The sequence below is a fragment of the Notothenia rossii genome (assembly GCF_949606895.1).
Source record: "Notothenia rossii genome assembly, chromosome: 6".
In the NCBI taxonomy this organism is placed as follows: domain Eukaryota; kingdom Metazoa; phylum Chordata; class Actinopteri; order Perciformes; family Nototheniidae; genus Notothenia; species Notothenia rossii.
In genome coordinates this window covers 79,518,896-79,542,792 of record NC_136909.1, presented here as the reverse complement: position 1 = coordinate 79,542,792, position 23,897 = coordinate 79,518,896, and the positions used below count along the sequence as shown (strand labels likewise).

Here is a 23,897-nt window from a genome sequence, read left to right as displayed (position 1 = left end):
CTAATTTGTCATGTAAAAGAAATTATAGGAGTAAGAAATTGGCGCAGATTTCCCCACCGCACATTTATTTCTCATTAATAGAAGTTAATATTTAGGAAGTGGTGTATTCAAGTTTTTTTCTCATAGGTATCATTTATCTATCTGGCCCCAGGTTCCTATAATACGCCTATACAAACAAACAGGGCTGATTGTGCCGACTGTGACGTGGCACTAAAACAAGCAGGGGAAACACTCACAGGACACACACACATGAGCTAATATTGAGTGAGTATCTTTGTCCAGTTTTGGCCGGGCAATGAAGAAAGGTGATTTGAAACTCAACTAGGTCAGCTCTGTTAATGCCCACAGTGACTCACACGCCCTGAAACACACGTTAATGTCAACACTCCACATAATACCTCAGTCATCAACACGTCTGTGTGTGTTTAATGTATGTAGCATAACTTCTGGCAGGAATGGAAAAAGCTCACTTACAGAGCAGACAGGTAAACAGATGACCTGATGCCTGCCCCGCTGCTAATGCCAGCTCATTTTATACTTTGTGTATCTACCATCAAGTGTTTGGATCTACTTTGTGTGCTTCCTCTATTTAAAATCATGTGCTGTTATACATGTTGTAGTAAATACTTTACCGAGTGCTCAGTGTACTACAAAATATATTTAGGACTATACATACATCTATATTTCTTAGTGTGAGAGTGATGTGTGTGTCTGCTTTCCCTAATCCCCTCTGTCGATTCCAGGCCCAATAAGTGAGGCCAGGGTGTGAAGCATTAGTCTAAACAGAGACCTGGCAGGCCATCTCTATATGTGTGTGTTTCTGTGTGTGTAAGCATTAAGCATGTGCCTGTGCATAAGTGTGAATGAGGCTTTGCCATGTTGTGACTGCTAAGGGAAAGTATGTCAGAGGTCTAAGCCCTACTTCATCTCTGTTTCACAATTTGTATGCGTGTCAGTATGTGTGTGTGTGTGTGTGTGTGTGTGTGTGTGTGTGTGTGTGTGTGTGTGTGTGTGTGTGTGTGTGTGTGTGTGTGTGTTTGAATATCTAGGCCCTTCACAAGTACAAATGTGTCTTCATGTGTCGTCTACCTCATCAGCATCTCGGAACAGATGTTGATGTCCACCCCGACGAAGCTCACACACTCCTGCACCACGCCGTCCAGAGCCGCCTTCAGAGCTCCGGCTGACACATCATGCTAGAAACACACATTAAACAAACACATAAAAAACACACACAGACACAGAGAGAGAGAGAGAGAGAGAGAGAGAGAGAGAGAGAGAGAGAGAGATCACTTAGCACAGATACAAGACATATGAGCGTGCTCTTTAGCAAATCTTGATGTTAATTTAACTTGATTTGTAATAATGTTGGAATCCCAGAAAAAAATAGAATGAGTGTTCTGTTTTATTTGGAAGCCAATGCTATTGCCTTTTGCTGTTTCACTGTCTCCAGCTGTTTTATTTCCATCTATAAATCTCAGTGTGATTATAACAGAATGTTTAATGGACTTACAAAATCATGTTCTCTTTAAATAATCCCCATTCTGTAAATGTATTCCATATTACATTAAATGTTTTACCATTTGGTTCTGTGAGGGCACAGCTTCCCCAGGGGGATTATTAAAATGTCATCCTTAAAGAGAAAAACAGCGGGGAAAAGTGTTAGCGATAAAATACTGACAAACTGAGAGAGAAAGAGGTTTGATTGACAAGTAGTACAGCAAGTGAGACACAGCGAGACGAGAGAGAGTGCAGAGGGGGGGAAGAGAGGGAATGTTTAGTTTGGCCTGTCAGATATCTCCCCCTCCTGCTAACACAGTGTTCTCGTTACTGTCGGTAAAGATCCTCCAAATGAACTCTTCACACTTCTCATCCAATCAACCTTTAATCAGGACGTGTTTTCCAAAAGGGCTGGAATCTTTTTCCTAATAAAAGGAGCATGGCCAACAATTCAAACTAAGAAAGCAAAAGGATAGTGGAGTGAAGTGGAACAAATCAACTTAATAAGAAGCACAAAATAAGATTGAAGAACCTCTATGAGGCCTAGAAGTCGTCCCAGGACAAACAGAAGCCCTGCGCTGAGAGACAAGGCCAGAGAGCGATCAGCCGGAGACTGATGCCTCAGCAACTGCTGGAGGATTAGCTGACACTCTAAACTGGACTACTGTGTGTGTGTGTGTGTGTGTGTGTGTGTGTGTGTGTGTGTGTGTGTGTGTGTGTGTGTGTGTGTGTGTGTGTGTGTGTGTGTGTGTGTGTGTGTGTGTGTGTGTGTGTGTGTGTGTGTGTGTGTGTGCACTGTGCATGTTAGCATGGGTTGTCCTGTAACACGATCAAGCTCCTTCTTGTAAACAGATAACAACAACGCCAACCAGCAAACACACACTCGTCTGTCAGCGAGAACAGGACAGCCGGACGGAAGAGGAGAGCGACACAGAACAAAAATATATATAATTATATGTTGGGGTGAAAGACCACATGGGAATCCATAATTTGGTTGATCTATTCATTAGAAAGTCACTATTTAAACAAGTTACACCGAAACTATAAATACAATTCTTTATTATGAGCTTCATACTGTATCATTTAAAAAGTGGAATGTTTGTATTATTATGTGAAAGACTTTAGGATATTAGTTTGGCTGTGTGTTTGTCAAGACATACAGTAAACATAGTTAAGAAAAGATCAATTCAAATGACTTAACTGACTCAAGTAATCTCACGAGTATGCAAACTCCCAAACTATTCGTGCCTTTAATAATGATATCTTTTGTTTTGGGTGACGGGATTGCATCAACGGTGTGACAAGCTCAAAGTTACGCCTTTCCAAAAGGAAGAACCCAGAAGATTAGCTGTCAATGCGTGACTGTGTGGTTCAAGATTAAACATTTGACACTTTAATTGGTCTTGTTGGCAGGGACTTACTTTGAAGGTTTAATAAATTACTGTACTCCTACTACAAAACATTGGTTTAAGCCTAGTCTGCAATAAGCAGGGTGGTCAACATGTGAGCAGAAGGGTTAAGACATAAAGTCATCGAGAGAAGAGTACTGGAGAGAGCACAGCACCCCTGGTGACTCCTCGTGTGAACTGCAGTCTGATTCTTTGTGAAAATGCTAATGAAATACAGCCAGAGGCATTTATGAGAAAAATAAAAATAGCTTTCTGAACAATAAGAGTTCCCCAGTGAAAGTTGTATGATTTCCGGAGAGATGACACAGAAAGAAGAGGGAGACAGAGATAGTCAGAGGAGGAGGAAACCACCTGTAAGGTGACACCTGAGAAGAACGTTTTCACACGAGAAAAGTAAAGGTGTGGAAGGCAGTGTGAGTTTTAACCTGCAATAAAACCCAGGTGAATGTGATCTCATATTCTCATTGAAACCTTATAGAGGTGGGAGCCGCACAAGAGAATCTAAAGTATTGTGACCGCTAACAGTGAGCATCACATAGCTGTGCTCAATGAGGGGTGGGGAAAAACTATATTGCCGTCCAGAGCAGCCTTCAGCGCTCCGGCTAACACATCCTGCTAGAAATACACATTTAACAAACATGAACACACACACACACCGACACAGAGAGAAGAATTGTCAAGCTAAAAACTCAATTTATAGAGAAAATTAAAGTAATGTGAGTGTGACCGCTCACACTGAGGTGCACATGCATCACGGTACATAGCCATACTTGCCAACCTTGAGACATCAGAAATCGGGAGCATTTCAAAACCACCGCGGGGTAGATCGCCGGAGCTGTATTAGATTAACATTAACATGCTTATTGTAGTTGTAAGTGCACTGCCTTGCGGCCTGTAGCACCATCCTTGATGGAGCATATGTGTGGGCTGGACCTGTATTTTTATAGGAAAGGAGTGAGCAGAGGGTAGAGTTGTCCATTCTTGTTCTGCTTACTGTGACTATCTTCCTCACCCTCTTGACTTTCAGTTGCGCGCGCTACTAAAGAGACGAGCTACCATGGAAACCAAACAATGGTGTAGCTCAGGTGTAGCTGTATTAAAGTCCAAGTGGAAACAGTCCTGAGTAAATCTGATTTTGTCAGAAATCGGGAGAAATGCGGGAGAAGTAGGAAACCGGGAGAGGGCAATGAAATCGGCAGTCTCCCGCGAAAATCGAGAGGGTTGGCAAGTATGTACATAGCTGTGCTCCAGGGACGTCGGAACTATTTTCTGGGGGGGGGTGCGGGATTTTTGCTGGGAGGGTCGGGGGGGAAACTCACACTATCAATGATTAACGAACTCGACACGTAGGCCTAATAGCCTAGGCCTATACATAACAGATATAGGCTACATAAACACACGCAGCATCTTAATTGTTACGAAAATGTATGAAACAAAATGAATTAATCAAGCCTTTATTAAGGAACATACTGTAGCCTAATAGGCGATAACATAGGCCTACAGCATTCAGAAAATCAACAGAATAATACAGCCTTTACGAACATAGGCCTAATGGAACATTCAGAAAAATAACGGTTTACTTTGCGCTCGTAAGGGCTTTTAAACTGTTCCAAAAGTAGACCTTCTCTCCGTTGTTCTGCTTTTAAATTCTTTAAGCAGGGTCGAGACATCGCATTCATCGAGAAGGTCGCTATGCGCATTCATAATGGCCAAATGAGTGAGTCTCTCCTGCTTAATAGTATTGCGCGGCCACGTTTTCAACCTGCGCAACGCCGAGAACGAGCGCTCGGATGCCGCGACAGAAATGGGCAGAGCCAGACAGAGCTTTATGAGCCTCTCCGCTTCCGACAGCATGGAGCGGGATTGGGGCTGCAAGGTGTGCAGAATGGCCAATACATCCTGAATGGTTTTCACTTCTCGCCCCCTACACACGTCGCTCAGGATGTCCAGCTCAAGGCTTAGCTGCTCTCTTGAAAAGGAAGTCAGTTCCAGGGAACCCACATCCACTCGTTTCCCTTGGGCCGCCTGTAGAACTGCCTGCTCTCGCCCTGCAGCTACGCGGAGTCCTTCCTGGTCAAAGCGCCGCTCCACCTCTGTGCGCACCAAGTCCAGGGCCTCAAACAATTCCCTCTTCCACAGGCTTGGATATTCTTTAATAGTTAAATATAACAGTTAAACAACAACCAACAAATAGTTTCCATATGGGCTGCCTATTTAAGCTGGGTGGGTCAACCTTAAATTTTCAATTTAAATTCAAATTATGAATATGGTTTGTTATGAAAGTAGGCCTATACGTTATTTAGTCAGTTGATACCGTTGTAATGAATTATTAATTGCAGGCTAATTTCGCAAATAAGCGTACATGGATGTAGTACATTATTATGAACTATGATATCGTTTTCTATGGATAGATCAAATCTGTCCACAAATGCTGGAGAGCACGCTCTGTGTGCGTATTTGTTGCATTCTTTCAACATTACAGACCGATGAGCTTTATGATTAATTTTAAAATACTGTTGGCATTATTTATTTATTTATTTAGGCCTATTTATTTACCCTCGTTCTCCAACTCCCGTTCCTCCTCCCCCGCTGTATGGCGAAAACGCGCTGGGGTCTTGCTGGTGCGCACTGGATGAGGAGGCTTCAAGTTGTAGCGCTCTGTGTATTGTTTGGTCTTGGCCACAAGGTCAGCGAAGGTGTCATCTTGTCTGAGTGTGTTCAGTCGCTGGCAAAGAAGTTTGGCAGCTTCCATTGATCCAAGGGCTGTGACTTTGGTGCCTTGCAGTGACCGAGCCACGGATTCACATGGCGTAAACATGGTAACGCAGGCAAACAAACCAAAGACTGTGCGCGTAGTGGTGCCCTTTTTGAGCAATCCTGCCACTTTGGCACGCGTCTCCCCCTTGACAATCCTGTCACTCTCCAAGGTCCTAAATGTCTGCAGCATCTCTCCATAGCATGCCAGCAACCGTGACAGTGCCACAACTCTGACGCACCACCGAGTTGGGCACAGGGCAAGCAGGTTGATCACTTCTCCACATCCAAAAAGAGACTGGTATAACGTTTTTCTCTTTGCTGAATCATTAATCACAACTGTGACTTCCCGAACAAAGTTCAGTGTATCGGCAACAAGGCGCACTTCTTTTGCCACTTCTTGCAACACTAAATCCAGAGAGTGGTTTGCGCAGTGGACAAACAAGGAGTCAGGACATGTTTCCTTTAATCTTGCCTGCACTCCCTTGAACCTCCCTGACATGTTGCTGGCTCCATCAAAACAGTAGCCTTTCAGCTTCTCCAGCGGCAGATTTAGCCGAACAAGGACATCTTTAATGCACAGAAAAAGCATCTCGGCGGTTGTGTCTGGAGCGTTGTAAAAGCCCAGAAAGAAATTCTGGACTTCAAGATTGTCATCTGCAAATTGTATACTGCATGAGAACTGTTCTTTTCCACTGACGTCGGTGGTCCCATCAGCAGTTAAGCCGAAAAAAGGACTTTCGGATGCTTTGGCTCCGATTTTCCTCTGGATGTCATGGGCAAACAGCTCCAGAACTTCATTCTGGATGCTGCCCGACATCCAATTGTCCCTCCTCTTCATCCAGTTTTGCAGGTCAGGATCAGCGCGTACCCTCTCGACCACTAGCTGCCACAACACCCCATCCCGATTTGCAGCTCCTCTCAGAGGGAGTCCCTGGCGCCCCAGGAATCTCACGCTGCTGAAAACGAGCTCCAGCATTTTCCGGGCTGTTATTTGTTCTTTAGCAGCAGCCTCAGACAAAAGCGCATTAATTGGCGTAGTTTTCAATGCAGCCAATCTTTGAGTCGCATCTAAATGAATGCGTTTTTTCTCGTGGTCTCTGATTTTCTCCTTTGCTTTTCTCCAGTTTGAAAAGCCCGTATCTTTCAAAAACGGACTGTCAGCTTGTTCTGGCCCGACCAACTTGCGCTTGACAGCTGACCTGCACACACCACACACAATGCCATCACTGACCGCGATGTATTCCAGCCACGGCCACTCTCTGAACCAGGCGGCCTTGCAGGAACGAGTGAAGTTCTCACCCAACTTCTTGGCAGGAAAATTGTAATCCTGTGGTGGTTTGCATGATATTGCCTCTTCTTGGCTAGCACCGGGTGCTGGTGGTGGCGCTGGGGAGGGAGGACGAGGCCGAGGGCCGCCGGGCCCTTCGGCTGCCTGCTGCTGCTGTCCGGTTGCTGGCACACAGCCTCTAGGTGTCTCTCTCGGACGTTTAGCTGGGTCGGGCGGATTTGTAAAAAAATCTGAAATTCGTTTTTGAGACATAGGCTAGTTCTAGCTGGCGTAGTTGAACTCAAATCATGTAGCCTATGCATATGCTAAAAACAAATGAGAGCCGCGAACACAGCAAACATAAAAAAAATTCCCGCTACTTTTCTTTTTTTTTTTTTACACATAGGCCAACGTCACAGTGAGCTGTCAGATGCAGTCTGCATAGCAACAGCTATGCCATGCCAGCCAGGCTGCTGTATTGAGCCAGGCAGGGTGCATATCACATCAAAAGATCTGTATTAAGAAATACATGTAAGTCAGACAAATTGAGTTTAAATTCAGAATCTTTATTTTTATTTTTTCAACGTAGGCTAATCCTGTGATTCCTGAGGCTGACGGGAGGGGGTGCTGCCGCACCCCCCGCACCCCTAGTTCCGACGTCTATGCTGTGCTCAATGAGGGATAGGAGAAACTGTATTGAAACTGTAACTTAATTAAGTATTCATTTAATAATCTTCAATTTAAACTTAATCTAATCCTGAAAAATGCATGTTTAAAATATGTTTTGCCAAAGGGGGAGAAACACTGCATACGCTGGCAGATCTGATCTCACTTAGGTGCCGTTTACACGAGAACAAAACGGGCTGGATCCGCATAGTTTCTCTTGCGTATGGCCCTTTCATTTACACAAGGCCGTAACAAAACGATAGAAACGGACCCCACAAACGATAACGGGTCCCAAGGTGGATAGATTTGCAAACGAAACGCTCTGGGGGGGGTCAAACGAGTCCGTGTAATCGCTTCTATACGATGATTTCCTGAAAAAATAACGATCGCCCCACCTCTCCCCGCCTCTGCTGCTCACTGCTGTAGCATGGCAGCTACTGTCAGTAACGAATACTGTGCATAAACGCAAACGTTCCCGTGTGAGCGGCACCTTAGATAGCCAATGATTCTCATGCTTTATTTTTCAAATGAACAATACAAAACTTAGAATGATTATTCTGAAACACTCAGCTGTAGTTTCTAATTAAGCAGTGTATATAAAATATGCCCAGACACCAAAACCTCAAAATGATCCAGAGCCAATGGACCGGATCCCTACATATTGAGTGAAGGTCATGTATACTTTGGATGAAAACCAAGTGAAACCAGCCAACTAACACACAAGGATGAAGTGCTTCTGTCTGCACCTCGTGTACTTAAATGCCGCTGAGTAACCACACGTCAATCACAGAGGAATTGACAAGAGTGGTGAAAAGTACACAGCAGGAGAGAAAGGCAGAAAAACTAAAGTGGCTTAAGTTATTTCACTGAGAAACTGAAAACATCGATGTCCTTTTCGCTGATACATAATCTGATACATACACATAATAAAAGCACTAAAGTAATACATATATAGAGCCAGAAAACCAGAGAATAATAGCACCTAAAGTTCCTAGAGTTAAGGTGTTACGATGTCAGAATTCTTCCAGCTGTCGGGATATTTAGTTTGATTTAAAACTTAAAGCATAATGAATAACAGAGAAATATACTTGTTTAAGCATCGTTTAAACCACCCATTTATAATCAAATGATTTTGTTACTACAATCATATACGCTAAAAGTTATTTGTAAACAGGGTGCTTTTTTGAAGAATGTCCTTTCTTTGTTTAAGTTGCATATGTTGTGTATTAGTCCAGCGTTTAAATTGTATGTTTTGTTTGTTCTCGATATCCTGTCAGTGTTTCCCCTATAGTCATTCAGCAGCGGCGCAGCCTCTGTGAGCGAGCGAGACAGAGAGAGAGCTAGAGAGCACACCTTTATCTATTTAATATAGATGTAAAAAATAAAGTAAGAAATCATTCCAATGTGTACTATAGGACAGTAAAAAAAATAAAAAAGTTTAAAAGGGGAGTGATTTGTAAAATATGCATAAATAAAAAGAAAGAATGCGAACTATAGGTAACATAAGATAAGAATAAACAAATTTAAATGATTTGTTATTGGTTGTGATCATATTCTAAAGATGTTTGGATTATTGAGTGTTGAGAGCTGCATCCATACATTCATGTTGTGCTCCAGGTTGATGCATTTAACTTCAAGATTTAAAAAAAAATCTTCCAGGATGTGAGGTCCACCCCCAGATAAAGCGGGTTAAAATAATTAAATTACATACATTTGATTTTTGATTGTTTGTTATGTGGATTTGTAGTATTTGTGTTACTAAAGGTGTATTTTGCTAAATCTTCAAGATTTTGCAAAATACACCTTTTGAGGCATACAGTGGCAATGACTTGAGACATCGCCACCGTATGTATGTATGTATGTATGTATGTATGTATGTATGTATGTATGTATGTATGTATGTATGTATGGATGGATGTATGGATGTATGGATGTATGTATGTATGTATGTGTATGTATGTATGTATGTATGTATGTATGTATGTATGTATGTGTGTATGTGTGTATGTATGTATGGATGTATGTATGTATGTATGTATGTATGTATGTGTGTATGTATGTATGTATGTATGTATGTATGTATGTATGTATGTATGTGTGTATGTGTGTATGTGTGTATGGATGTATGTATGTATGTATGTATGTATGTATGTATGTATGTATGTATGTATGTATGTATGTATGTATGTATGTATGTATGTATGGATGGATGTATATATGTATGGATGTATGGATGTATATATGTATATATGTATGTAGGCCTCAAGAGCCTTTCTTGTGCTGGCAGACACATAGAAACATATTGGCGGGGCGCACTTTGCACACAAAAATTCCACGCGCTCCACGCTCACATTTTGCTGGGCCCGCTACTATGACTCCATCCTGGGGGAAACATTGCCTGTGATAATGGTAAAGGGTCACACAAATGAATGAAATGAAGATGATGGGGCGAGCAAAAATAAAGAAGCAAGACCCCAGAGGGAATTGTCCTCAAGTAGCTTCATATATTTGCCGTAGATGTAGCAGCTTTAATGAAAGAGGAAAGAATAAAAGCTTCAATCGCGTGCTTGTGTTTGGAAACATCCTACATTTTTTGGGACTTCCAGAAGTTACAAATAGACTCCAGCGTTTGGTACTTTCACCAAATGTGTGTGAATAAGACAATTCTTTAAAAACTGCTACTTCACATCTATCACTCTTCCATAATCAATTGACTATGCGTAAACTAACAAGGTGCCAGAGGTTATCTGAAGGTCATGCGCTTCTTGACTGACAGCTTCTATAAAGGCCTGTAGGAACTCCCTCTGTAACAAACTGCATACTATTCCCAGCGTAGGCTTGTCTGTGTGTGCATGTGTGAATATGTGCAGAGCTAAATACAGGTCGTAAATCAGCCGCTGAAAGTGATATGACAGCAAGGAGATGGTTTCATGTTTTTCCAACACCTTTCATGAATGCCTAATGGCTATTTCTCAACTTCCTGCAAAACAATCACACATTACCTGAGGGACTGAAAACAAGGCATGAGAAAATAGAAACAAGAGACGTTTAAAGACAGGTACGGAGAAACGCTCCCAATAGTTGAAGCCGGGGTCAGCTACTTTCAGCTCATTATCTTTAATCACACAAAACCACATCATTTTTCCTGCTTACGATAAATGTCTATCATATCTTTAAAAAACAAGCTTGACTCATCTCACAACCAAACACACAGATGCATGCTGTGGCAGACCATAGTTTAAATAGTATTAGATATTTCTTTCTGCCACTGATCAAATGTTTAGGAGCCAGTTTAGTTTTTTCCCATGCCTGGAAACACGGAGGCAGAAACGTTCAATCACTGTCAACTCTCCATACTCTGTCTCTTCTTCCGTCTCGCAGCCCTGTCTGCTCCTGCCTCCCCTGAAGGCACTGCCATTCAAGAGGGAGAGCGGTAAAAGACAACATACTCAAGCGCGCACACACACACTTGCACTGCTGCACACCTTAATGTAATAGTGAGGTTACATCATGTTCACTAGTTCTAGGTGAAAGTGTTTTGCTCTGGTTTAAACATTGAGTGATTTGGTGCCACATCTCCTGTATGCCCTCTGTGTATGTCCACTATACATGTTGTACCACATAAGAGAAAGAGAAGAAAATATATCACGAGAGCGAGTCTGAAGAAGGGAGGACATCGGGCAGGAGTGGGAAAACTCTATCTGTGAGAGAAGGAGAACGGTTGAAAGAGGTGAGGGGGAAGAGTGACAGTTTCTTTAATATCCGGCTTGCGGGCAATGTTTTCTTACACAGCAGTGTGTGTCTGTGTGTGTATTTTCCAGTAGCAGTTAGTTTCACAGCCCTGGGGATTACCCAGCTGTCAACAGACCATGGCAACATACAGTAAAGAGCTGATTGACAGATGGAGATCTGCGCAAAGGCCACGCCCGCTAAGTGTCTTTTTTATTTCTGAAAGGACACACGACTCCTGAAATGCTTGTCCGTGAAAGTGTATAACAATGAAGCGCAAATACATTAGGAGAAGTTTAAATGAATTGTACTGAAGCTAACCACAAATACTACAAAAACGCTGGCATTCAACCAGACGTGTACCTGGCAAACTCAGTATCCAGCCAGAGGTGCTGTAGTGAAAACAATGTTCCCACACCAATAGTTACGTTCAATCTGATTTTAATGGGCCTCACTTTTTTAGCCCTCAGCTCATTTCCTCCTTTCTCTCAGAGCTGTCAGTCAGTGGGTCAGCAGAGGGAGGGAGAGAGAGAGAGCATGCTGTGCCAGCTGTCTAGAGTTACATCTGCCCGTATGCTTCCTGGGTCTAATGACAATAAACTCTCAGAAAGCTGAAAATACCACGAATCGCACAAAAGAACCAGCAAGAAATCCTCACATATGCATGAGTGCACTTTCTCTCACACTCATTCTCCCACATATACATCCACAATACACTGATATGAATCTACACACACACATGCGCGCACACACTTAGCCCTTAAAGTCTGAAAAAAGGACGGGAAGGATAGTGTGTGTGTGTGTGTGTGTGTGTGTGTGTGTGTGTGTGTGTGTGTGTGTGTGTGTGTGTGTGTGTGTGTGTGTGTGTGTGTGTGTGTGTGTGTGTGTGTGTGTGTGTGTGTGTGTGTGTGTGTGTGTGTGAGCCGGTCAAAGTGATGTCCCATCTCATATCTGTCAGCACCCAGAGTTTATTTACCCGGTTATATTATCATTTGTTGACCTAGTCACATGATCTGAGAGCGGGAGGTGCAGAACCCGGGGAACCCCAGAGAGCCCGAGTCAGGACGTGATGAGAGACACGGGCCCGTGACCCGACACACTCAGCCAAGCATGCATCAGCACAAGCACAATATGACCTCTTCCTTTCTCTTTCAAATATCCATTTCCCCCCCCCCCCCCCTCAACTTCCCCATCACTCCTTGTCTTTTGACTTTTGTCACCCTCTGCTGTCCTTTGACCCTCTTTCTTTCTCTTCTTCTCTTGGATTCTTCCATTAAAGTGAAATCAATGCAACAAATAAGTACAGTTTATCAGCCACATGTTGACAGTGAGGAAAGTATAAGTACAGAAGCATCATTCAAGTAATCCTGATTGACTGCACACTTCCATAGGGCCGACTAAATTAGTCAATAATTGTTTAATTAACTTTTAAATGTAATTAATTGTTCATACAAGAAAAATCATTTAGCAACAATTAACCAATCTTCAACAAAAAAATCATTAATCATCATTAAGCAACTAAATGAGTTTACAAAAAATAACAGATTCATCATTCATGAAATTTATATTTGTTCGTAGCCCTACAGTTTTATAGAGCCGTGAAAAGACTATTCAAGACTCTCTCTCCTCTGAATGATGCTTCTGCCCTTTTCTTAAAAGATGGTGTACTCACTATGGGCTGCCAATTGTACCTTATTCGTGCCTTTGTCTTCCTCAATCAGTTTAGTTTTGTACATGTCCATCCTCACATTTTCCCCCTCACAACTTTCCATATTTGGAGAACAATACTGCATTAATAGCTGGTGTAAAAAGTCTGACCTAATGCTTGTCTTCCCTGTCTCACACAATTACAAACACACTTGTAATAAAGTAACTGTTGTTGCATCTGCACACACACTTGAGCACATAAGGGCAAGGAACAGCAGGCGCACCAGAAAAAACAAATGTTCAAGCTCACGTCATGCCTGATCTCCTTTAATTGAATTAGCGGTCACCCTCGGCATCATGTGTTGACACAGGCCTCAGCCAAGTTGATCTTTTTCCTTGCTTACCTCTCATCTCTCAAACCCTCATTCCAATGCCTTCATGCCTCAAGTCAACAATATTGCTTCCTTGTTTTGAATAAAATAATAGAGTCACACCTAAACACGGCATGAATGCAAATAGGCACATTGTCATCAGACAGAGGCAATACTGGCCAAACAGATAAGGATTCAAAGAAAAAATATCAGAAGAGACACTTTGTTGTTTATCTGCGATTAAACAACAAAGTGGTCCCTATAGCATTCGGTGCTATTATACAAAATACATGTGTGTATAATCATGGTTTACAGTAATGTGCTTTTACACCTACGTCAGCACACACACACACGTCTACTCGGCCCTTTGCTTCAGTCTAACTCGCAGCAGATGTTCCACTGACCGGACAAGAAGCCCGCAGGAGCAGGGAACATATCAGCAGAAACAAATACAACACTCACCTGGTATGTTCCGATGCCGATGTGTTTCGGATCAATCTTCACGAGCTCAGCCATTGGATCTTGGACGCGTCTTCCTATAGACACTGTCCACACACACACACACACACACACACACACACACACACACACACACACACACACACACACACACACACACACACACACACACACACACACACACACACACACACACACACACACACACACACACACACACACACACACACACACACACACACACACACACACACACACACACACACACACACACACACACACACAATTTTGTGCCTCATGAGATGGTTTGTGTTTTTCATGAACATGCTTTCAGAATCACAGTTATTGAATATGCAAATCCATATTATTTATAATTACTGAATATGCAAATTGTGTGCCTATTACAGTGCTGGCCTGAGGGCAGGCCAAACCTAATTGTCATTCCTCCACCTCCCCCCCCATAATAATAATTAAAGCTGGCTTTCAAATGGAGTCTTTGCACCTGTCATTTAGCTTCCTGATAGATGCTGGGGCTATGAACCTTGCACACTAACACACAGAGCCAAATGTAGCACACAAATAAACACACGCAGCGTATCAACTAAACTAAAGCTACTTTTAACGATGGAGTCTGTAAGGCCTCAGTGTGCTGCTGCATGTGAGGCCAAATGTCTTTTCCATGAATATTCTGGCAGGGCTAAATAACAAGGAGAAAAATTACAAACAACCTTCCTCACATACACACCATGATACATGAGATCAGCCTCAACACAGACGGACGCAGAGAGGGGGAGAGAATGACACAACCGAATCACTGTTCACATTCATGTCCCAGTGTAAGACAAAGGAAGTGCCATCTGTGGGCGTTCCATCAAAGATTCCGCTAACTGCTATACCAATCAAAAGCCAAAACACTGCGCGATGGATCAAAACAGGAAGCATCCTTCCTGTGCAGCGGCTTGCCACTGTTTTCTATGTGTGCATTGTGTGTTTGTTTGAAGTATAAGCGGTCAGCAATGATCTTTGAAGAGGAACGGGGGGACAAAGAGAAAGAGAGGGATGGGATGTAAAAGAGGGAGTATGTCTGGAATCAATGGCTCTCCTCTCTCTCCTCTGGCTGCGGTATGAGGCCGCTGCCTGAGATAATATTTAGACAGGGATGGAGTTTCAACCCTGGCCTTGCTCAGTGCACCACCAAAACTCTCCAATACTCTTTCCATCTATTCTGACTCTGACTGAGCATAACTCTCCAGCACTTAGAAAGTTATGAGACACTATTCTAGAAGGGAAGGAATGGAGAAAGCAACAGCAGAGAAAGTCCCAGTTCAGACGCAGCTCTCAGGAGAACTGGAAGAAAGTGACGTGCAAAGAAAAGTGTTTTAAACATCCTTTCTAAGAGATGGATGCAACAGGCAGTGAATGAGACACAGTGGTCCAGGAAAAGTGATCTGTATTCTCAATTTACTTGACTTTGTAGTCACTCAAATAATCTCTCACTGTCTCAGACTTCAGAGGAGGGGAGAAAAAAAATAAGCCGAACACAAAAACAGTCCTCTTTAAAATATGGCCTATCACCACTAGATGTCCCTAGATGTCCCAAAACAACTGGGAACAGATGGTATGGGACAAATGTACAATACATAATTCCATATAAATGATGTGACCACTCATACAGACAAATGTGAAATCACACATACCATCCAAAGGAAAACCAGTCGGGCACAAACTCTCTGTCGCCACATGTGACTCTGAAGCCGTGTCCCCGCTCGGAAACGCTCTTTTCACACACATCCACAGTCCAATGCTGTAGATGTCTCATGGCTTTCATTAGGGTTATAAATATGGCTCTCAGTGCTGCTGACCACAGGAAACTAGCGAGGGATAATCCAGCCTTGGTTGATTTATGGCTTTTATAGAGGAAGTCTGCTGGAAACATTTGGTCCCCAAAACTCCCTTTATCCTGCTATGTTTTCAATGATGTAGTATAGGGAATGAGTAAGGAGAGGTGGCAATCAGAGGACAAAAGAGACCCTAAAGCAGTGCCAGAAATGTGATTATAATGAAACAATGTTGCTGGAAAAGGGTGGAAATAACAACTTTCTGATGGGAAATTCCAAATGTATTTAAGGGCAGCTCACATTAAGCACTAACACTTCTGGTATACTTACTGCAGTACACGAGAAAACCAATAATTAATCAAGAAAATAAGTGGCAATTTAATCAATAATTCAAATGAATCTAAATTGCGGCCCAACACAAAGTGTCTTCCCCGACAGCAATCATTTTCCAAGGGCTCATTGAAAGCAGGGCCAAGAATATCACACTTGTTCATTAGATGTTTAATCACCATCAGGTTAAAACAAATACCTGCACTCCTCAGGTTGGGGTCCATGTCCGGTAACTCTTTCACTGCCTCAGGACTCACACTGTAGATTGATGCTCCTGCCTCACTGGTTATACTGGGGAGAAAAAGAAAAATTATATATGTATATATATTTAGACATATATAGACACAGGGAAAAGACGCACGTTGGCCAGTGGGGGTGAAGGTGAAAAATAAAGCGGTGTAAAGGAAGCCAATTAGGGGGTGAACGAAAAGGACACAATGAGGACAAAGTTATTACTGCTTGAAAGAGATAATGGAAAGGCAATTACAGAAAATCACCTTTGCCTTGCACGTTACACAATGCAGCTGACAACTCCTCAAACTGCTCCCTCACTTACCAGAGCTTGACCATCATTACTGACATGATGGCCTATACAGCATCACCACTAGTAAGCCTGCCTTAGCATTACCAGCAATTACAATCTTACTAATGCACCTTTCTCATTTCAAATTGACAGAAGGTGTGAAGAAGAACCATAAGAAATCCTGACTGCATCCACAAGCTTGGAACAGTCTCACATTATGAATACCTAATAAAGACAGAATATGTAAATAAGTGAGTCCTGTAACTGAGTGAGATCGCCCAACCCACTTAGGAGTGCTGAGCTCACACACAAAAAAAAAGTATTTGCATATTGTTTTAAGAATGACCACTTCCTCACATTGAAACGACTGACACTTTAATAACAGTATGAAGTGTTTGTTAAAGAACAGGGCACTGAGTCAGCAGACCGCTGCAGCGCACTGGCAATCTGTATGACACTACTGCCATCTAGAGGTTATCGGGGTGTACTGATATTCACCAGAAGTCTAACACTACGGTCAGATTGAAAAATGTTACCAAATAATGTGACCAATTCTGAAACTCTGGAATTATTCAAGATTAAATCAACTGTTATAGCTTTTTGTGTGGACCTGAAAAAAGAAAATAGACCAATAACATGCCAGACAGATTTTTGTACATTGACTCCCTTGTGCACAGATTGCTTGAATATCAGATCTAATTGGGTCTCTAGAGAGTCATCAATGGAAGCCCTAAACCTCCGTGGTTTAACATATTACTATTTCTGTTATAAAAACTGTAATTCAATTTGGTATATTAATTGTTATTGTCATTATCTTGAATTAACAAATGTAGTTTTAAAAAGATAACAAGATAATTTTCTCAAGACAGTAACAGTTATTTCCAGCTCACAGATCATTTTCATAAATTAAAGGCAAAAGACCTAGGCCTATAACTCACCATATCAGGAAAATGTTTGTTATAATAACTATTTTAATGCAGCTTAACAAATCACCCTTAGTCATACTTCAAATTAATATCCAATACAGCAACAAAGATTCCTTAAATTCAGCTAAAAGTTGAGCTGCAGATCATGTTGCAATTTCTGTATTATTGACAGCTTTTAACGTGTAGATCTTGCTAATGAATATGAACGGATCGCACATCGACATTGGGTTTACAATGCAACACATTATACCATTTCTCATGTTAATGTATTCAGTTTAAAGTAGGCCGCTTATCATCCATCACCACACAGACAGAATGGTGGGACAACAAAGCCACTGATACCCGTGTAGATGCTCCCGACAAACAAGTGAAGCTGTCATGTTGTTAAGACCTTCTATTCTCTCGGCTGGGTGGAGAGGGGGAGATGATTGGAGGAAGTAAAGGGGGGGCTTTTTATTCCTCAGGGCTGACCGATATGACGAAGGGGTCAGCACCTCTCCAATGTCCACAACTCAGAATGAGGCCCACACACACACACACACACACACACACGTTATCCCAGAGGCCTGGACATTGCCACAACAACCTTGCCAATTAGAAGTATCTTGTTAATGAGGAGTGGCAGAGGCCTTCTGATGGGACTCACATCTAAATCAACTTGTCCTCCCTCCCTCTTTTACCCTCTCCCCTCCATCCTCTCTATTCATGCCTTCGTCCGCCTCACTGTTCTTTTTGTCAGCTCCTTATCCATCGTGCTGACAGCTGACATATCGCCATGGTGACACTGCTAACGAGCACTGGCACCTGACCTTCAGGGAGGTCAAGGCATAGCTGGTCATTAACCCGACACACACTTGCCTCACGCACATCGATAAATACACATGGATACCAAGGCATGCGTTAAAATATGCTGAGTAAGACGCAGAAAATAAAATGAAGAATCTTATTCAAATATATCCACTCTTCACAAATCTTATGCAACTCTCTCCCTTTATACAGAATGTTAAGATAAAGGCTTTCAGAACACACACCTCTAACCTCCCTCTCTGTCCGAATTCAGAGATAATAGAAGAATAAAGGTCAAGTGAAAGAAAGGCAGTTTTGTTTGAGAAAGACGGACAGAAAGACAAAAAGGGAGACCAAGAGAGTCTTTTTTTAAGTAAAAAGATATCATTATGAACACAGAAGAATAGAATACAAGAGGATATGGAGGGGAAAGAAAGGGAGGCCACCAGCTTAGTATGTCTAACTTAATTAAGGCTGCCGCTGGGGCAGCTGGGTAACAACACTGTCATGGATACAGCTTTGAGCCCTCATCGCCATAGCGTCCATGGCTGTCGCTGCAGTGAGGGCATCAACCTGGCAGCCAACAGAAGGTTGTCTGCTCCACAGCTCTCTGGCCTAAGTGGATGGATGGTCGAAGCGTGGACACACACACACACTGAGACACAAAGTCAAAGATCGCCTCTCGGTGTAAAGCGATGACTTGGTGGCCCTGGGTTATCATTTATTAGCACTCTTTTTCTTTTCAATTGTACACACACGCCTGCCTTTAGCCCTGTCCCATCCTGGGGCAAAGTCACCAACTGGCACCCCTATCTGTTCCCCTACTGGTCTTCTTTGACACACAGCCTTGGGCCACACACACACACACACACACACACACACACACACACACACACACACACACACACACACACACACACACACACACACACACACACACACACACACACACACACACACACACACACACACACACACACACACACACACACACACACACACACACACACACACACACACACACACACACACACACACACACACACACACACCCTTAAGAAACCTGACATTGGAGGAGATGGATACACACTTTGATACCTCATTACAGCCTTCTGGCTGACACGGTCTTAATCTAAATTAAAAACAGCTCATCAGATCAGTCAGAAAAGAAGAGGGGCAATAATATCATCAACTCATTTGATACACAGGACACAAAGTTGGAGGAGGGGAGACACCACCTATAGGGGTGACAGCACTGTAGGTCAAAAAAGAGTGCAATGTGGATGTTTGGTTTGAGGAAATTAATTGTATTTGGAGCATTTTAGGCACACAGACACAATCAATATGTGAATAAGTGTCCCGAAAAGATTCATAGGGCTAAAACCATTTTTTTGTAATATAATTCGAAAGCATTGCAATAAAATGTGAATGACTTTGTACAGTAGAAGTTGGGATTATCCCAGTTCGATTTGTTTGACAGCAACCCACGTTGTTCATCTAAATATTTGGTATAATTCTTTTTTTACCATTAGATCATCTTTCTCAAAATACATCGTTCTGATTAAAAGTTGCAGATATTCACAAATGAGGTGCAACTAACGTATTGCTTGCAGATCTTGGTTTACAAAATCTATGTAGTGTTTTATCTTTATACATCTCAATTAAAAGTTATACTCTGTGTACATAACCATCTAAGATTTGACTTGTCTTACCAACAAAGTTGCTTTATTAAATATATCTGTGGTGTTACTGTAAAATACACAGAAACCAAAGTGATCAAGAGTCACCAACGAGTAGTGTTACCTGTGGAATTGATTTAAAGCAATCGACCAGTTTCACCTGATAGAGGGCACAACATTCTAGATGGCTTTCAAGTCAGGATTGGATACACACACATCTACATAGTCTCAAATTATAATGGCTCAATCTGTCACTTTCTTTGTCCTGCACTGGGTTTGAGGTCAAGATACTTAGATGGGCCCAATGTCCTGCATAAAAAGGAGCTGTGATGTCACATATCATCAGCCCAAATTATATTCATACAAACACACACACACACACAAGTTTCTCTGTCCCGGCTGCTCAAACAGCTTGGGTCCATTGTTCAGTCAGCTGCAAAGCTTAACCTCAGGGAAACAAATTGAGGGACGCACCATCCCTCTCTCACTCAGACACACACACACACGTCGGGTCTGAAGACGATGACATTTTTCACAGAGAAAAGCGTCCAAATGGCAGGTGTCAGGGGCCGTCAGTCTCCAGAGAGGCGCTAGAAGGCAGGCAGACCCACACACACACACACACACACACACACACACACACACACACACACACACACACACACACACACACACACACACACACACACACACACACACACACACACACACACACACACACACACACACACACACACACACACACACACACACACACACACACACACACACACACACACACACACACACACACACACACACACACACACACACACACACACACACACACACACACCAACTGCCAGTGTGAGGCACGTCTGAAAAGAGCAAAGCCTCACAGACACTCATGTCAATCTGGTACAGGAAAGGCCTGCACTTGTGTCACGCACAAATCCATACACACCAGCCTGCACACTCACACTCACCCCAAAATCACAAATACACACATGGCATGTCACACAGACTCATCACATGTTTGTCACACGCAGCAGGACCATCACAGGGAAGGCTGGGACCCGAGGGGAGGATGGCATGGAGGACGGGTGGGAGGAGGCTGACCACCAGGGAGGCAAGGTGGGGGAGAGGGGGGGGCTGAGCGTGATATGGGTGAGGCTGGCAGATATTCACTGTCCACCACCTGCGACTGCCAAAGGGTCTGTTGCCCGACAACGCTCTGTCCATGACGAGCTACACTAAGAGCACAAATATACCTCCTTCAAGAAAAATGATAAGCCAAGGTATCATCGGCTTTAAAACAAAGTCTGAGACATAGAGGGTCTAAGGATAGCATTTGTCATGTGATGTAAAGATTGTACATGTCCTTTGCAATGTGTGCTTAAGAACGTTTTTTAAAGTACTAAAGGAAAGTACAGAGGGAGGACACAGAGGAGGACACAGAGGCTGCAGTCATCTCCTGAATATTGCCCATTTGCAGGGTTTAAGTAGGAGAGGCAAAGCACATACTTGAGTGGTTCCTGCTTACTTTAAAGATCATCAGTTAAATTAATCAAGTCACAAGACTCTCGTAGACTCCTGCATGTATCCATGTAACTCACCTAAGGAGCTCCTCATTTTACAAATAGACAAATCATTAATAATCTATTTCTATAGCTGCAGATAGGGCTTTCACGATATCAGATTTTCACTACAATTGTTTGTAAGATATTGAAGTGTCTTAAGACATCTAGAATTACTCATAAACAATCATCATCAATACATTATAAAAGTGATTTAGCGTTTTGTTTGTCAAATTAATTCCTCTCCAAAATAGGGTTGGGCATTAGGATGATGAGTTGAACGCCCTAAGCTATAACTGTAAAGTGTAAGGTGTTATTATACGTGTAATATAAACAGGTTTTCAATATTTATTTGTATTATCATGTTCTATTTAACACTATACAGAATTAAGCAAATAAAAAAGGCTGTATTTTGTATGGTTCTGGATTAGTTTTGTTCATTGACTCTATTCTTTCTGTATTAAGTCAAAGGCATATACTCTTCCTGTACTCATGGGTTCAGTATCCTTCCCTGAAACGAAGACACACCCCACAGCCAGGCTGAGGCTTTTCCATGCCTCTAAATCCATCCGTCCCCCTGATGCTGCTGCTCCTCCTCCTATCCAAACATTTGAGTGCCTGGATCTCACTCAGTCATCGCTGGTCCTGCCACTGTATGTTCATCACTCACTAAGCCTGGCCCTGGGAGCATGCCTGGACACAGGACATGACAGGGGATACACACACACAGTCATAAATACAGTCTACAGCTCTGTCCTCCAGGTCCATCAGCTAGCCAGTAATAATGATCTCAGCCCACCAGGAGTGATCTGGAGGGCGAGACGGTCAAGGTCTCGCCCTCCAGATCAGAAAGCCTCTCTGTGAGTCGGTGCAGGCGTACACTGTGTCTGTTTCTTGCTTGTATCGCTCTTGGACAACTTCAAGTATGAACCAGTCAAGGAGAGAAGGATGACTACTACTAGAAAGAGAGATGGACAACTACTCTTATTGGCTGTATAGCTTCATGTGGTTATGAAGTGCGATATGGGGGGGGGGTGAATGACTGATTTAGAATTGAATTGCTTGTTTTCTACCAATAAATCACGACGTATAGCTTATGTTTGTGCACATATTAACCTTTTAACAATATTGCAAATCAATGTCAATCTATGTCCTTAGTGTGCATGAATAAGTCATTACAGTTGCATTATCCAAATATATACAGAACTGTCGCATCTTTGTTATCCTCAGAAAACATAAATAAGTAAGGCTACAAAACTCAAAGAATCTTCAGAGAGGTAAAGCATAACCAAACAGTTATTTGACAATAGGCCAGTTTTGACCAATCATATCATTCTTAGTTCCTTTGACTAATTGCTAAGGAATGTTTATTGTAATCCACCAACGGCAAACAGGGACAGTGACTTGTTGACCCTGAAGGAGATGTTGCCTGTTCATTAAAAGAGGGTCGGTCATCTCCCTGCCTTCGGGAGAGACAGAGCAAGTGGCCGAGAAATTGAATGTTTTTTTTAGGTTTGCCTTTAGCTGTGGTTACTGTGTGTGTGTCTGTGTGTGTATATCATCACCACTGCCCAAAGACCTCCCTAACCTAATTCCACATAATGACCTCTGATATCATTAACATCTGCTTGCTGCAGCCAAACACTGTCACCGTTCATGCGTACAGCTCAGAACCCAATACAAGCTATTCTAATGAGTTGAATCACAAGTTGTCAAAGCAATTTTTTGTTAAATAAGCTTAAGTGGCCACCACATGCCTCACAAACACCAAGCTGATGACATAAATGTTAATTTATGTTGCACAGAAGGTTAGGAGCTTCTTTAATAATTCAACAATGTTCTCTATAATTCATCAGCAGTTAGACAAACAACATACACTAGTTTAGAATGGCTGTCAACACCCTACAATGCACTTTTGAAAGGGTGCTCGAGATTATTGTGAATTGAACCCAACCCATTCCAGGGATGTTGTCTGTAGGGTGATTTGGGATCATGGCAGTAAATGAATGGGAGCCGAGGACAGGGCATCACTGTTTGCTGCTACTTGGATCTTTTCCAAAATACAAGTTTTAAATCTTGGAAGACAAAATTCACAACTCCACTCAGCCGTCGAGAGTGACTGACAACATGGCACGTTACGTAGCAAAACACTGCAAACCACCCACACGCTCTGATGCAGATATCTGTGCGGCCGTTGTTGAGCTTTGATTTAGACTGCATGCTCTACCAGTCAGTGCTAAAACAAAATGACAGACAAGGTCATGCAGTACTGGCCTATAAAGGAGCCTAAGAAACTTTACCCACAAAACAATGGGCTATCGATGAGCAGATGTTAACAAATACACACATGTCTACACCCAAACACAAAGGATGAAGTCACCCATTTTCTCAGCAATGTGGGTTTTGTTCTCTTAACTAATGTCACAAACTGACATCCAGCAGGAGGTCTTCAAA

At 42.6% G+C, this 23,897-nt stretch overlaps 1 protein-coding gene across 1 annotated transcript in view; it reads right to left on the bottom strand.

Annotated features, from left to right (window-relative positions):
• The window catches only part of srbd1 (S1 RNA binding domain 1), a 47,262-nt gene that overhangs the window by 7,866 nt on the left and 15,499 nt on the right, over window positions 1-23,897 (bottom strand). The window contains exons 13-15 of the mRNA XM_079689967.1: window positions 16,173-16,403; window positions 13,809-13,891; window positions 1,090-1,196 (exon numbers count right to left, since the gene is read on the bottom strand). Of these exons, the coding sequence (XP_079546093.1) occupies window positions 1,090-1,196; window positions 13,809-13,891; window positions 16,173-16,403 (421 nt within the window). The remainder of the gene's footprint in view (window positions 1-1,089; window positions 1,197-13,808; window positions 13,892-16,172; window positions 16,404-23,897) is intronic.